This window comes from Ursus americanus, chromosome 24 (assembly GCF_024610735.1).
Source record: "Ursus americanus isolate L20-20 chromosome 24, mUrsAme1.1.p, whole genome shotgun sequence".
Classification (NCBI taxonomy): Eukaryota; Metazoa; Chordata; class Mammalia; order Carnivora; family Ursidae; genus Ursus; species Ursus americanus.
Window position 1 is genome coordinate 44832232 of NC_142150.1, and position 15217 is coordinate 44847448.

Consider the following 15217-nt stretch of genomic DNA (forward strand, 5'->3'; position numbering starts at 1 on the left):
AGTGATGATGTTGGTGGTGATGGCGATGATGGTAATGATGATGGAGATGGTGATGATGATGATGGTGACAATGGTGATGATGGTGGTGATGGCGATGATGGTGATGGTGATGGCGATGATGGTGATGATGATGGTGATGGTGATGATGATGATGGTGATGGTGATGATGGTGGTGATGGTGATAGTGATGATGGTGATGATGATAGCAATGGTGATGGTGATGGTGATGATGGTGGTGATGATGATGATGGTGACGATGGTGATGATAGTGATGATGGTGATGATGGTGACGATGGTGATGGTGGTGATGGTGATGATGGTGATGATGATGGTGATGGTGATGATGATGATGGTGACGATGGTGATGATGGTGATGATGGTGATAGTGGTGATTATGATGGTAATGATGGTGATGATGGTGACGATGGTGACGATGGTGATGATGGTGATGATGACAGTGATCATGGTGATGATAATGGTGATGATGGTGATGGTAATGATGGTGGTGATGGTGGTGATGGTGATACAGCTGTGGTTAACATTTATTGAATCTTAATATGCCAGGAACTATACTAAACTGTATTTACCTTCACCACAACCACGAGTGAGGACTATTATCATTATTATTATTGCTGTAGATACAATTGTATAATTACATATCATATGTGATCTCATATGTAATGAATACAATGCATGTAATATACATTTACATTTAACAGATATGATTATGACTATTAATATAAAAACAATTATTATTATTATTCTCAGAAGGGGAAGTGGAGCCTCAGAGTCTCACATAACTACCCCAAAGCCACATGTCTGGAAAGTGGTGCAAGTTCAGGGCGAACGCAAGCCGAGTCCGCCCGGCTCCTAGAGATTTAACTGATGCTTTATTTCCTCTCCATACACACCTGGCCACCCTCAGAACACAACATACTTGACAGTCCCTGAGAAAACTGGGCGGAAACTTAGAGTCAGCTTGCTTAAGGATCAGGGAGACACTGCCTTTGTTCTGAGTTTCCAGTTACCTGTTACTTTGTCCTGACGCTGAACATGGACGGTTACAAGGCAGAAACAGTTTAACCTCCATAACAAAGGACTATATTGGGGAGATTCTAAATAATTGTTTTCAAAGAAGTAAAATCTCGCCTCTGACATGTCGGTAGCTTTGAAAAGTGGACAAAGTGACAAAGCGCCGGGCACGCTGGTGTTGGGAAGATGCGCGGCACACGGCCCCACCGACATACCATGGCTGTGTCTCTGGAACAGCAGGCGAGAGCGACGGTCTTCTTCCCCCTACGGCCGGGCTTCGGGGGCCCTCGAAGAGCAGCAAAGCACATGCAACAAAGATATCGACCCAGTACGAATTCACGACTGAAATCCACTTGCAACCAGCTCCTCGGCCTGACGACCGTGGGACGATTACTCTAACAGGGCGCTTGACACAAAGGAACACGCTGGCCGTGACCTAAGCACACAGGGCAGGTGAGCACATGGGGAATTAGACCCCAAGGGACAAATCACGGTCACCAATCTCACAAGCCAAGCCGGCCCAAACTGACCCCCACCCACACCTCTACCTCTGCCCTAGTCCCCCACTCTTTTTATCCTCACCCTCCTTCCAAATCTCAACGGTGGGACCACCTCTGACTCCAGAATCCCGGGAGATGGGCTCCTGACTCCTCTCCGGACTTCACCTTCTGGATCAGCCTGGGTTTATCTACAGCCTCAAATGTTTGAGTCCCCATCTGCGCCTGCCACTGCCCAGCAGGCCCCCATCCGTTCTCACCTGGGTCACTCCAGCAGCCCCTGCACAGAGCTCACCTGCCTGTCTCTCAGAACCACACAACTTCACTCCAGTCCCATCACCTGTGTCCCCTCGTGACCCAATCTCTCAAATGCCTGCACTCCCACCGAAGGGACACAGGGAAGGAATCACTGATCTGGACCCCACCTCCTTGTCGGGACATGCCCTGCCTATCAATGCCCCCCTCTGCCCTTGCCCCGACCCCATACACCTGTGCACCAGTGCGCGCGCGCGTACGCGCGCGCGCACACACACACACACAGAAACATACACACACATACATTCAGGCAATGCCAAACCACTCTCAGTACTTCTCTGGCACGTCAGGCCGTGTGTGTCCCTGTGCACCTGTGCCTCCAGCTAACCGTCCCTTCCCCTCCTCACCTGCCAGCTGAAATCACACTTTTCCCAACTGGGATCAGGATTCACCCATTCTGGCCTCCCCCAAGGTTGAGCTGACCACGGAATGTCCTGAACTGAACCCAAGGAACTAGTCTGCGCACCCACGGAGCACAGTCCAAGCTAACCAGCTGACCCCTGCTCCCTCCTGTCCGGCCTGTGGGTCGGCTGACCCCTGCTCCCTCCTGTCCGGCCTGTGGGTCGGCTGACCCCTGCTCCCTCCTGTCCGGCCTGTGGGCCGGCTGACCCCTGCTCCCTCCTGTCCGGCCTGTGGGTCATGGCCTCTCCATCCTGCTTTCTTTCCTATAGGAGGGACAGACCAGCGTGTACTTTGCCTTATGACATTTCAGTAACTATCACTCTTTGATGTCCTGGTGCAACACCCCAAACACCGAGAGGTCCAGATCCACCTGAAAAACCTCGCCGAGTGTCTGGGCTCAGCTGGGTGGGTTTAAGATACGGAAAACTTGCAAGTGGATGTAACGACACCTCCAAGACCCAATCAGAGTGGCTTCTCCCTTGAGGAGCAGTGCATTCATGGGGGGTTGGGAAGGAGGTGGGAACTACAAAATCCAAAAGCAAGAGCAGGCCTCTGTGACCGACATCAGCCTCGGTTTAAGGATCTGTCCAGGAAGCTCCTAGGTTCCTTCGGGCCAGCTCCAGCTCTTTTCAGGTTTTCTCAGCCCCCAGAGGCCCTGACCCCCTAGAGAGAGGCATATTCAAGCACCGGGAAACCTGCACATCTTCTTCTAGGATGTCCACCCAACCCCAGGCACGTGGCCCCACCCCAACCCCCAGCTGATTAGCGCTCCTCCCTACTCCACGCTACGAGCTGCAACAGGAGAACAAGGGTGTGTGTCTATTTGTGGCACAGCCGTGCCTGAAGCTCCGTAAGTATTGCTAGAACTCCACTGAACACCACGTTTCGGAAATGGACAGCTCCCGGGTCACATAAGCCAACATAGAGTAGGGTCTGGTCGGGACCACAGGGAGGATGGTGGGAGCTGCCACGACCGAGCGCTCGCTTAGTGCCCAGGGCACTGTGAACACGCTATCTTGTTAGCATACAGCAACGATCTGGAGAGGGCAGACGGCCCCCACGCTTGCAGAATCGTAAGCGGCACAGCTCTGGCCGGCTGGATGGTTAACCTGTATGCAACTCCACCCTCCACTGGTAAAGCTCACGGCCAAACTCAATGTAAAATGAGATTTCCAGTAGGAGAGAAGCCCACTCTCCTGCTTGGCCAACGTGAGTTGTAGCCTCTCTGCAAGCTGTGAGGTTAACAACCGAGAATCCCAGGATACAAGCCAAAGAACGCTGGCCTTGGGGACGGGGAGGCAGACGCCCAGTGTGGGTCTGCCACGTACACTGTGCCTAGCTGTTTTCTAGGGCTGTCTTAACAAAAGAGCACATCTGGGGGCTTACAACACGGGCATTCGTTGCCTCCCCGTCCTGGAGGCTGGAGGCTGGAAGCCCGAGATGCAGGTGCGGACAGAGCTTGGTCCTCCTGAGGTCCTCCTGAGGCCTCTCTCCTTGGTGTGTCGATGGCTGTCCTTTCCCTGTATCCTCACGGGGTCACCCCTCTGTGTGCGTCTGTGTCCTGATCTCCTTTTAAGACACCATTCCTGGGGCGCCTGGGTGGCTCAGTCGGTTAAACGTCTGCCCTTGGCTCGAGGCATAATCCCAGGATCCTTGGATTGAGCCCCGCACCAGGCTCTCTGCTCAGCGGAGGAGTCTGCTTCTCTTTCTGCCCCTCCCCCCACTCGTGCTTTCTCTTTCTGTCTCTCAAAAGTAAATAAAAAATCTTAAAAAGATACCATTCCTATTGGATGAGGTCCCACCTGACCAAAGTCATTTTACTTTCATCATCTCTTTAAAGATCCCACCTCCAAATATACTCACCACCTGAGGTGCTGGGGGTTAGAACTTCTACACAGAGATGGGGGTGGAGGGACCACTCAGCCCATAACACTGTGACCAGGGCCAGTCTCAGCCTCACACGAAGCACCACATGCTCTGGGTGGGCCACGTCTGTGTTGTCAACTAACACACACGATCCACAGAGGAGCAAAAACTCTGCGCTCTGGGGCCGTGTGCCCACCGCTGCCCGAGTGGTCGGCCTATGGGGGCAGGAGGAGGCAGAAGCTGGACAAGACTGTTTTTTTTTTTTTAAAGATTTTATTTATTTATTCGACAGAGATAGAGACAGCCAGCGAGAGAGGGAACACAAGCAGGGGGAGTGGGAGAGGAAGAAGCAGGCTCATAGTGGAGGAGCCTGATGTGGGGCTCGATCCCATAACGCCGGGATCACGCCCTGAGCCAAAGGCAGACGTTTAACCGCTGTGCCACCCAGGTGCCCCTGGACAAGACTGTTTTTGACTTGCAACAACAGGACAACAGAATCCTGCGGAAGAGAGCAGACTGGCTCCAGATCTGTTCTGGGTCCTGTACGATGGGGGTGACGGCAGTGGTCGTTCCGTGAGATCTCCACGAGGGTCCGGAGCAGAAAGAACGGTAAATATACTGCATAACACACGCATCGTTCGAGTGCGCGGTCAGGAGGCCGGGGCAAACCATCAACAACGCCAGGCTGCACCGCGCAGACACACTCTGTCCGCCCGCTCCCACACACTGTCGGCTCACATTCCCCAGACGGGACTTCAACCCACTGCACCCTTGACTTCCACCCAGAAAAAGTTAAAAAGACAAATGAGAGGGAGAGCTGCCGAGGCATTTGGGGGTAGTGGTGCCAAGGGCACACCCCCTGCATCGCCCTGGACCAGCTCCAGGAGCCAGCGCTGGAGACACAGACCCCAGTGAGAATAAACAGCCCAGCAGCATTCAGCAAGAACTCGGAAGGTTTGGAAAGAAACCCAAGCTTCTGAGCACATCGCTCATGGCAAAGAAGTGCGTTTCAACATTCAAAACTTCCTCTGGGTCACACTTTATGTCCTTATCAGTGCTTTTATGATGCGTTGTAAAAGAGCCATGCTAAACGCAACGTGCCAGGAGCCATTTTAAGGTGAATTCAGGCACGTTTGGGCCTTGAACAGCTGCTCGTGCACAGCGTGCAGATTTGCACACGTCCGAGAAACAGCCAGCACCACAGAACCCAAACCGAGACTGGGCGGGTTCCAACACAACCGTCCAAACAAAACCATGCTTCCGCTGTGGACAGAGACCTCCCAGGCTGGAACCTGGGGCAGCAAACAGGGAAACATTCTCTCGGGTAACACATGAAGCTCCAAATAAGGGATTTCTAGGGAAGAAGAAATGCTGGGTGACCTTGACTGAGAAGGGCAGCCCGGTCTGAGGACGCTGAAGTCCAGGAGGCACGCTATGGATTGTCCAACACGAATGAAGGATAAAGAGGCTGTGTACTCGTTTTTCCAACCACAGTGAGATTCTCCAAACAGTAAGAGCCTCATCGCCACCTGCTGCTCTGTGGAAGTGGTGGGAAAACCACGTGCTGTGGCTCATTTCTAAGGGGCTAACTGGCAGTGCTTGGCCATTGTCAAGGGGACGGGACACAGAGGCACTGGCCTGGAATCCGTCAGTGACTCAAGCCCTCCCTGGAGGCGAGTTCATTCTCCTCTTTCACTAGCCATCGTCGGTGGGGAGGGGGTGCTCCGGAAGTAGAGTGGAGGAAAGGACATTCTGGGGGGGGGGGGGATCACGTGGTCCTGACCTCCAACACATCTCATGTGCTCCTGGAGGTTAGGATTAGCACTCCTGAGCCCAAAGAGACACAAAGAAAGCTCAGAAGGGCTCCCAGACACACACAGCTGTGAGAGGCGGGGCTGCAGATCCCTGGGTCCCAGCAGCGAACACAGAGCCATGGGTCAGCACGCAGGGGCCGAGAAGTGGCCGGGAGACGGGCAGGGGGCAGGGGGAGGCCGTGGTGGATGCAGCACGGACACTGTGGGGTAAGACCCCCGTCCATCCAGAGACGAAGCGTGTGAAAAGAAAGGTCAAAACTGAGGGCAGGAGTCAGACCTGGCAGGAGGAGTCACAGAGATCGGACCACAGAAGGTGCCGGAAGAGAAGTGCCGCGTCCTTGGCTTTAACGCAGAAAATTAAATATGGATGGTTTGTGCCCTGGCACTGCCACCTTCTGGGTAATTCTTATCAGCCTGGGACACCGGGGGAGGAGGAGAGATCCGCTGCTCATCGGCGTGGCCTTTGAACTGCAATGTTCTCAACACAATGTGAGACTTACAAAGCTTTTTCACGGAATGTGTACGAATTCCAGACCAAAGCCACTTCCCCAAATGTTATTTTCTCAGAGAGATTTAAGTAGGTATTAAGTCGAAGCTTAAGCAGAGGGGCACAGCAACGCAGACATTTGTCACAAGGGCTACGGAGACCCCGGCAAGCCGGGCCGACCGCTGTCCTATGTGAAACATTAACCTAATACCCAACAGGAGATGCAGCATGGAATCCCTACAACACACAAAACTGATGCTGGTTAAATGCGGTTTTTAGGGGGTTTGATTTTGTTTTGTTAATGATGCAAATGAAAGCAAAGCCCCTCTCGGCCTTCAGCCAGCTGCCACGCGAGATGAATAATGACCCACACGATCGAGGCCCCCCCCTGGAGCCATCCGTGTTTTAAACCACTTACAACTGCTAGTTTCCTGATTAAAACTGTGCAGTATAAACCACTCCATTTACGGACAATGAGGATGATTACCATCACCTCATCACAGAGAAAATGGAGGCAGAGGGAAGTCAGGGGCCGGGCAAGAGGGGCTCTCTTTGGCCTTAGCACCAGAGTCCATGCCTTCCATCCCCCCAAAAAGGGATCCAAATGGGCACCACAAAGACATAGCAGGTCCACTCCGGGTAGAGCTCAAAGATCCAGACCGTCTGTTTCCGTAATGCAGAAGGGATGGGCGGAGGGAGGGAGGAAGGGAGAGACTGAGAGATGGAGAGATGGATGGGTGGATTGATGGAGATGAAGGGATGGCTGAAGGGATGGATGGATGGGTAGATAGATGGCTGGGTGGGTGGATGGATGGATGGATGCGCGGGTGGATAGATGGGTGGAGGGAAGGATAGATGGAGAAAGGGATGGAGGGATGATGGATGGCTGAATGGATGGAGGGACGGATGATGGATGGAGGGATGATGGATGGCTGAATGGATGGAGGGACGGATGATGGATGGAGGGATAAATTAAAGGATGGGTGGAGGGATGGATGGAAAGGATGGATGGAGGGGTGCAGGGATGAATGAGGGATAGAGGGATGGATGGAGGGATAATGGCTGGGTGGATGGAGGGAGGGATGGATGAAGGATGGAGGGAAGAATGGAGGGATGACAGATGGGTGTATTGAGGGAGGGACTGATGATGGATGCAGGGATGGATGGAAGGATGGAGGGATGGATGGACAGATATATGGATGGATGCAGGGAAGGATGGAGGAAGGGATGGAGGGATGATGGATTGGTGGATAGATGGAGGGTGGGAGGAATGGAAGGATAAATGGATAATTGGTGAATGTCAAAGAAAGAAGTCTCAAAAATATACTCCTAGATGTTAAAAGTAAGTTATGAATGACATTCCCAGTATGATGCCAGCTGTATATGGTTTTTTTTACACAACACAATGCTGTATAGTGATCACTAGTGCATACGAACAAAGAGCAGAGACGAGAGAGACTCACACTGAATTCATGACTATGTCTGCCTCTGAGGAGAGGGCACTGGGCATGAGGACCACAAGACTTTGACTTTAGCAGGAAAGTTTTAATCCTAGGATTAAGAAGTGATAAGATGCGGGACACTTGGGTGGCCCCATCAGGTTAGCATGGACTCTTGATTTCAGCTCAGGTCATGATCTCAGGGTTGTGAGATCGAGCCGCTCGTTGGGCTCCACACTGGGCATGGAGCCTGCTTGAGATTCTCTCTCTCCCTCTTCCTCTGTCTCTCCCCCCCCCATGCACATTCTCTCTCTCTCTCTCTAAAAAAAAGAAAGTGACAAAATGCTAATCACTGTCAATTATTCATAATAGATACACTGGTATTTATGATACTATTCTTTGATTTGTCCTAAATTTTTAATTTTCTTACATTAAAGAAAAAATGAACAGCATCAAACCAAGACGTAAGGCCATTTCTCAGCTTCTTAGGGGTCTCCTTGGCAGGACTGGAGTCAACCCTGGGCCACACTGCAGGCACTCAAAGCTCTTGAAGGAAGGACATTATCACCATCACCTCCTTCAGCCCACTGGGTCCTCTTGACTTTTCTTTCAGGGCAGGAAATGTGCTCAAGTCAGAGTCATGTACAACTAATTTTCTAATTAAGTCTAAAATCCCAAACGAATTTCCTTTTGGTAGCAAACCAGCAGGCAGGAAAGAGTGTGCTCTGAGACAGGAAGATCCAGAAACAAAATGGCTGCCTGAAAGATGGAGACCTTTTTTGATGCAAGAGTTTTTCATGTCTGTGTTGCCTGGGCTACTGGATCACGTGTGAGGCCGTGGCATGATCACGTTCAAGGCACCAGTGTGGTAAGTGTTGGTCTCGGGGGCGGGGGGCAGTCAACTGAAGAAAACATGGCTCTGCCTCCCAGTCCACACACTGCATGACTCCACTCATAGGGAAAGTCCCGAGAAGGCAAATCCATAGGGACAGAAAGCAGGTGGGTGGTTGCCAGGGGCTGGGGGGCAGGGGGACGGGGGCTGACTGCTGATGGGCAGGGGTCTCCTTCTGGGGTGGTGAGAATGTTCTAAGATTGCGGTGATGGATGTACTCATCTGGGAATTTACCAAAACCCTTTGAACTGTACACTTTTAATGGGCAAATTGCATGGAAAGGGAATTATATCTCAATTTTTAAAAGAAATCTTTTCCCCTGTGCTGAGAAATTATCAAGATGCAGGCATCACATGTTAGAACTCGCTGATGCCAGGGGCGCCTGGGGGGCTCAGTCGGTGAAGCATCTGCCTCCGGCTCAGGTCATGATCCCAGGGTCCTGGGATCGAGCCCCATGGGGGGCTCCCTGCTCAGTAGGGAGCCTGCTTCTCCCTCTCCTCCCTGCTCTTGCTCTCTCTCCCTCTCTGTTTCTCTCTCTCAAATAAATAAATAAAATCTTAAAAAAAAAAATATGCCGACACAAGTCACAGGGAAGGAGCCTTCGAACAGCCAGGGCACAGTCTCGTGCAAGAGCCGCACCTGCTCCGATCTCATCGACGGTCATCAGGAACCTGTCCGTGGGTCTCTGCCCCCATCCACACCACCCTGGATTCTTGCAGGAGCCTCCCACCTGTTTCTACTTCCTTCGCTCCTCGGGGGCCCCACAAACTGCTCAGATGTCACCCCCTCGCCCGCCGGAGGCAAGGGTTCAGACGACATCTTTCCCTCTCTCACCAGACATTGCTCATTCAGACACACCAGCCGCGGGGGCCAAGGATGCACAAGCCAGACCGGGAGCACTGGTGGAGAGAGACGCTGGCCACGCAGTCACCGAGCGCGCACCTGCGGAATCTCGGTTGTGCAGGGGGCGCAGGAGAAGCAAGGGCCATGAGGACACCTCAGGTGGGATCAGCGGGGCAGGGGAGGTGCACCGTGTCCTATCCGATCTTTATCCTTAAACAGTAAGAGCTCCTAGGGGAGGCTGATGGGACGCGGTGGGACTGTGTTTACATGGCAAGCAGTCGCCTGGGGCAGGCTCCCCACTGAGCAGGGAGCAGGCAGGTGGCGATGGAAGATCCCACAGCCAGATGGCGGTGACGTCTGCACGACTCGGCAAAGTCACTCAGAATCACTGAATAGGTATCCTTAATGTGAGTGAACTTCATGGCTTGTAAACTATGCCTAATTTAAAGTTAACCACTAGCTGAGAGAGGGAACAGCAGTGGGACCAGGTGTGGGGGTCAGAGAGAGGAAGGGAGGGTCCCGGCATCCCCTCCAGGCAACGTGAGTTTTCACTGAGCAGATGTCAAGGGAGAGTGAGCTCTGCCCCCTGGATGGGAGGTCAGAGCTGGAGATGCGGCCGTGGCTGTGGCCGTCCCTCGCTCAGACATGGTCACAGAGGCCCTGGGTGTGGGAAGAGGATGGAGTGAGCCCTGGAACTCCTGAGCTCTGCACTGAGAGGTGAGTAGAAGGCAGGGGTCCCAGGGGAAGAGGAGGGATTCCAGGAAAAGGACTCTGGTTTAGATGGGAAACGAGCCCCTGGCAGAGCAGAGCCAGGGAGCCAGGCACGGCCTGCCCCCTCCTCCCCCAGCTCAGCCCCCACACCGCTCAGCCCCCCAGGGCCAGGACGTCGCAGAGAGCAAGGCAATGGGATACCCGACCCACAGACCATCTGGAAAGACAGTCCTAAGACAAACCTTCGTGGAGGGGAGGTGGGAGATGGCTTGTTCCCAGAAGCCTGGCCCCCACGAACTCCTTCAAGAAGACACATAGCCCTCACCTCCTGAGGGGCCAAGAGTAAAGAATGTGTGCCCACCAACGTGCTCGAATAGAGTTTTTCCTTCCTGCCCAGACCTTCCAGAACCTTCTCTCATGATGGATGTCTCTGTAGAACGAGCAGCCAAGAGGGAACACCAGAGGCTTGATTCACAGCTACCAAACGAGGAGAGGGACTCGGAGATTGCCAAGACGGGTGAAGAAGTCCCAACACTCAAAGTCACAGAAGACCTCAGATAAGACCAAATACAGCGACATGTCTGCGACAAAAGGTGAGGAAGGGATTAAAACCTGGGGGTGGGTGGGTGGGACCTCTCTGCCGCGGGTGTTCTAGTTTGATCCTCAATGACAAGCGGAAGGCCACAGTCACTTGGAAACCAAGCATGTCTGACAGTCCGTTTGAAAGCAAGTGATAGATGGTGGAGTGTCCCCGTCAGCTGATACGTGCGGAGGGCCGCCGGGCACCGCGGGGACACAGCGGGCACCACGGGGACGTGGCAGGCACTGCGGGGACGCGGCGGGATGCTGCTTTGGGGGAGAAGTTGCTTTGGGGGAGAAGTTCGAGTGTGTGTGCGGGGCGGGGGGGGACGGATGAACGGCAAAAAATTGTCTTTGAGGGTCAGGCTCACAGCTCAGATGCTTTTTCCTGAATGAAATAACAAAGCTGAAGATACGTAATGAACGGAAGCATCCGAAAGCAAAAGAGGAGAGACTCATTCTCCCAAAGCACCTGCCGGGAGGGGGCCGGTCCCTGTCCCTCGTGGACCCGTCCGGACGGGTCGTGGTGAACCCGATGGACAAGGGCCTGGCAGCTACCGCCGACCGAACCAGGGCCAAGCCCTGGGCCAGCGGTGGGTGCTGGGGTGGGCGCTGTGTGCACCCAAGGAGGGCCCGTCACAGGCTCCTCCCGCCCTCCCTGGGATGGGCCACCCAGGGCGCGTTAGAAACCAGACCGCCGTGAGCTCAGGGCCAGCTCTGCTCCCACTTCCCTCAAAACTACAAATAACAGAGGAGCTGGAGTTTGTGCTGATTTTCACACACGCCGCTCGCTTAAAGGCCCCGGGTGCTGACCGGTACTGCATTCGACCCCACGGTGAGCCCTGCATGGCCCTGTGAGGGACTCTGTTCTGCTGAGGCCGCGAGGAGGCCGGCCAGACGCGCCCGCTAAGAGGTGGAAAACCTCCTCCCACTGGAGGAGGGAGACTCAGAACACAAGTCACTTAAAGAAGAGACAGGTCCAGACCACACCTGGGTGGGGGGGACGCGCCAGGGACGGGAGAGGGGCAGCCTCCTGGCTCCCTGAGACACTGCCTCCCCTTGGGCGGGCGGACACAGGGGTGACAAACCGGCACAGCGGCTCCCACGGTGCCTCTGGGCGGGATTCCAGGGTCTGTCCCGCGTCCCTGGCTCCGGGACTCGACCTGGCAGGGGCCCGCACGCAGGAACAACGGCTGCTTTGTTGCCGGCGTTCGTGCCCATGGGAGTGCTGGTCTCAGCCTCCAGGGGCTTTGTTCATCTTCACAAAGTGAAGAGAGTTGATCTTTAGAAGGTTCCGGAAACAATTATGCTCGTAGGAGCAGAGACCAAACCCCTGGTGGACCTTCTTCGTAGCTGTGGGCCTGGAGAGCAGATGTCTATCCATCAGTAATTCTCGACAGGTTCCCGAAGCCTCTGGCACAGTGGACAGAACCCACCACGCCACCCACCAGGAAGAGGTCCCGGCAGGCAGGGGTGGGACACGGGCTTCCAGGCCAGCTCCCACTACCCTGTACCCGCCAGACCCAGCGTCGTGGTGACTTCTCCAACGTCCCACGCCCTTACTCACGCCCCGTGGGGCATCTCAACAGCCATGACGGCAGAATGGCCTCTCTCTCCATTGTCACTGGTGAGTGCCCGCTCGGCGTGGGCAGCGCCAGCTCTGACCAAGGAGACCGATGAAGGCAACAGACGCTCAATGCACACTTGCTGTCCCCTGGTCCCAGCCTGCACTGGCTCCCTTCACGCCTGCGGGTGGGCCCAAGCTCGAGACCTTTAGTGCCATTCCCCAAAACACACGGTGGACAGTGGGGGGGTTGAGTTGGAGCCATCTCGGACGCACCGACCCCGGGATGTGCCTTCTCCAAGGCTGCCCACGGGCCACCTGCCGCGGGGACAACGCACCGCAGAAACGAATCAGGCAGCAAGGGAGCACACCCAGCACCTGCTTCTGGCGGGTTTGGAGGCTCTGGGCCGTGTGTCCCGGGCCACCTGCTTCTCACCGGCCCACTGGGACCAGGAGGGTGTCGGTGGGGCCTTCGGGGGTGGGTGATGTTCCATCTCCTCGTCCGATGCTGGTTACACGTTGTGCTCACTGGGTGATGCAACGCCCAGAGTGACCGCTCACAAGTGCCGCCCAGCTCGGCTGTTTCACCAACTCGGGGAAGTAACACACGCGAAGAGCTTAATCCGGCGTCTGGCGCACAGGAAACGCGCGGGAAGTTACCGAAGGGCGCGCTGGCGCCGTTCCGGGACCCAGGGTTTCCCACCGAGGGACCGTGTCCGCGGGACAGCAGCGGGACAGGAGCGAGGCAAGGACAGCTCGCCCACACACGGTCAGAGCAACAGAGACGGCACGCTGCAGACGGCTGCCCGCGCCGGGCAGAAACAGCCCAGAAACGGAGATGCGCGAGAGAAGGAGAGGAGGCAGGCGGAAACCAGACACGCGTTCGTCCGCAGAGAACGCGCCTCAGGTAAGAGAAGGAAGGTCTACAACAGGAAAAGAAAAAGCCACAGAACCTAAGAAACAAAAGAAAAAGAAAAAAGAAACCAAAAGAGTCGTTTTCAAGATGAGTCAGTGCCAGGCTATGAAATCAAACGGAAAGCCAGAATCCCAACCACAATCCATCGGGAATTACGAGGGTCGGAGCAAAAGGGGCCCACGTGAACACACCATAAAGGAACGCTCGAGAACATCGTGGCGGACTATGAGGAGAGGCGCCGGGGACGAAGGCAGATACGGAGAAGCCCTCGGACGTGTGGCCGCTACCCCTGAAACGAGAGCCCAACCCGCAAGCCGGAAGGAGCAGCGTGTGAGAAAAGCTCCCAGACACGACAGGCCAACGGCATCTGCAGAGGGGAAGTTTTCCAGGAAACACGGGGCGGCCGGCACCACCAGCAAGCACCCAGAGGCACCAAGCAAGCGCACAGCAGGACACACGCCAGGGCCGTGGGCAACGAGAAGCCCCGAGGGCTACTGGGGGCCAACACAGGAAACAGCCGAGGGCCCAGGTTTTGAGAGACGACTGGGAGTCAGCGGTGGGCAGCACGGGCGAGGCCAGGCCAGACAGAGCTCACGTAGCTTAGCAAATGGGCAAGAGGACGGGACACGGGCTCCTTCGAGCACAGAGCAGCAGGGCAAGAGGCAGGGCCTGCCTGGGCGCCGAAGGCCTCACTTGCTAACGTGTCCACTGTGTACCTGTCCTCCGCGAGGCTGGTCCCTGTGCCCCTGAGGCCTGGCCTCTGCCCGGCACATAATAGGAGCTCAGTAAGGGGACCGAGGTGCCAGCAGCGTGCTACGAGGCGGACAAAGGCACAGCCGACGGGAAGGAGGGAAGGGCGGGGCAGGTGCACGACGTGCGGGACGCCACCAGGACAGGCCGTGCAGAAGGTGACCAGAGGCAGCCTCGAGCTCAAGCCATGCTTGGCACGGACCAGCAATGAGCGAATGGGGCCTACCGTCTGCTGTAGGTCCTGGATGAGGATGCGGATCACGAGCGTGTTGCCCTGGCCCTCCTCCGTCCTGGCGACGCTGGGCTTCTCCGCTGTGGCCCGGATGGTGTCATAGATGGTTTCTTCTTTAGAGCTGTCCGACTCTGACCCCACGGAGTAGTCGGAGAAGCTCTGGGCCATCTCGTCTTCGCTGGAAGTCGGGCTGCGCGGCATGGCTGCTGTATGTCTGTAAGGAGGGGGAGAAGAAACACAATGGGGGGATGTGAAAACTGCATATAGAAACCCCAGGGCTCGGCGGAGACGGGCGTCTCAGGTTCACGGTCCTGCACCTGCTGGCGTAACAGCCGGCAGAGCTACCGTGCGTGACGCACGGGCCTCCCTGGAACCCGGACCAGGAGGCAGCCGGGGCCAGGTCAGGGGCCTGCAGGCTCTGCCCTGAGCTGGGAACCCCACATGCTCAAGGAGCCCTAACTAGCAGCGGCCACAACCACAGCTTACAGGGATCCACCAAAGGGCCACGGGGGCAGTTTGAGGCCTTCCGAGGTAAGAAAACAAGCTACCTTCTGTTTTTCTTTGAAGACAGAGCACCAAAAGAGGGAGAAACGCAAGCTTCGGGTCAGAATGGTACCAAGTTCATGCTTTAATAACCCCTCTGCTTCAAACACAGAGCAATGATGGGTAACGTGTAAAAATAGAACAGAAGGGCAGGGCCAGGCTCAGAAGGGAGATAGTCCCGGGGCCCAGGAGTCTGGCAGAGCCTGAAGTTGTGAGCAGGCTGACTTAGGGGAGACTCAGGGGTCCCCAAAAGTCTGTGGCAGCTGGGAGTACAGCTTCGCCACCATCAAGTCCAGTAAAGGATCCCCAAAAAAGACCAGATCAGGGCGCTGACC

At 55.4% G+C, this 15217-nt stretch overlaps 1 protein-coding gene across 7 annotated transcripts in view; it reads right to left on the reverse strand.

Annotated features, from left to right (window-relative positions):
• SHANK2 (SH3 and multiple ankyrin repeat domains 2) overlaps positions 1–15217 on the reverse strand; it is a 503557-nt gene that overhangs the window by 418781 nt on the left and 69559 nt on the right. For all 7 annotated transcript variants that reach the window (XM_087855105.1, XM_045775905.2, XM_087855101.1 and 4 more), the window contains exon 3: positions 14334–14553. In XM_087855105.1, coding sequence (XP_087711231.1) covers positions 14334–14540 — 207 coding nt within the window. In that variant the 5' untranslated portion in view covers positions 14541–14553. The remainder of the gene's footprint in view (positions 1–14333; positions 14554–15217) is intronic.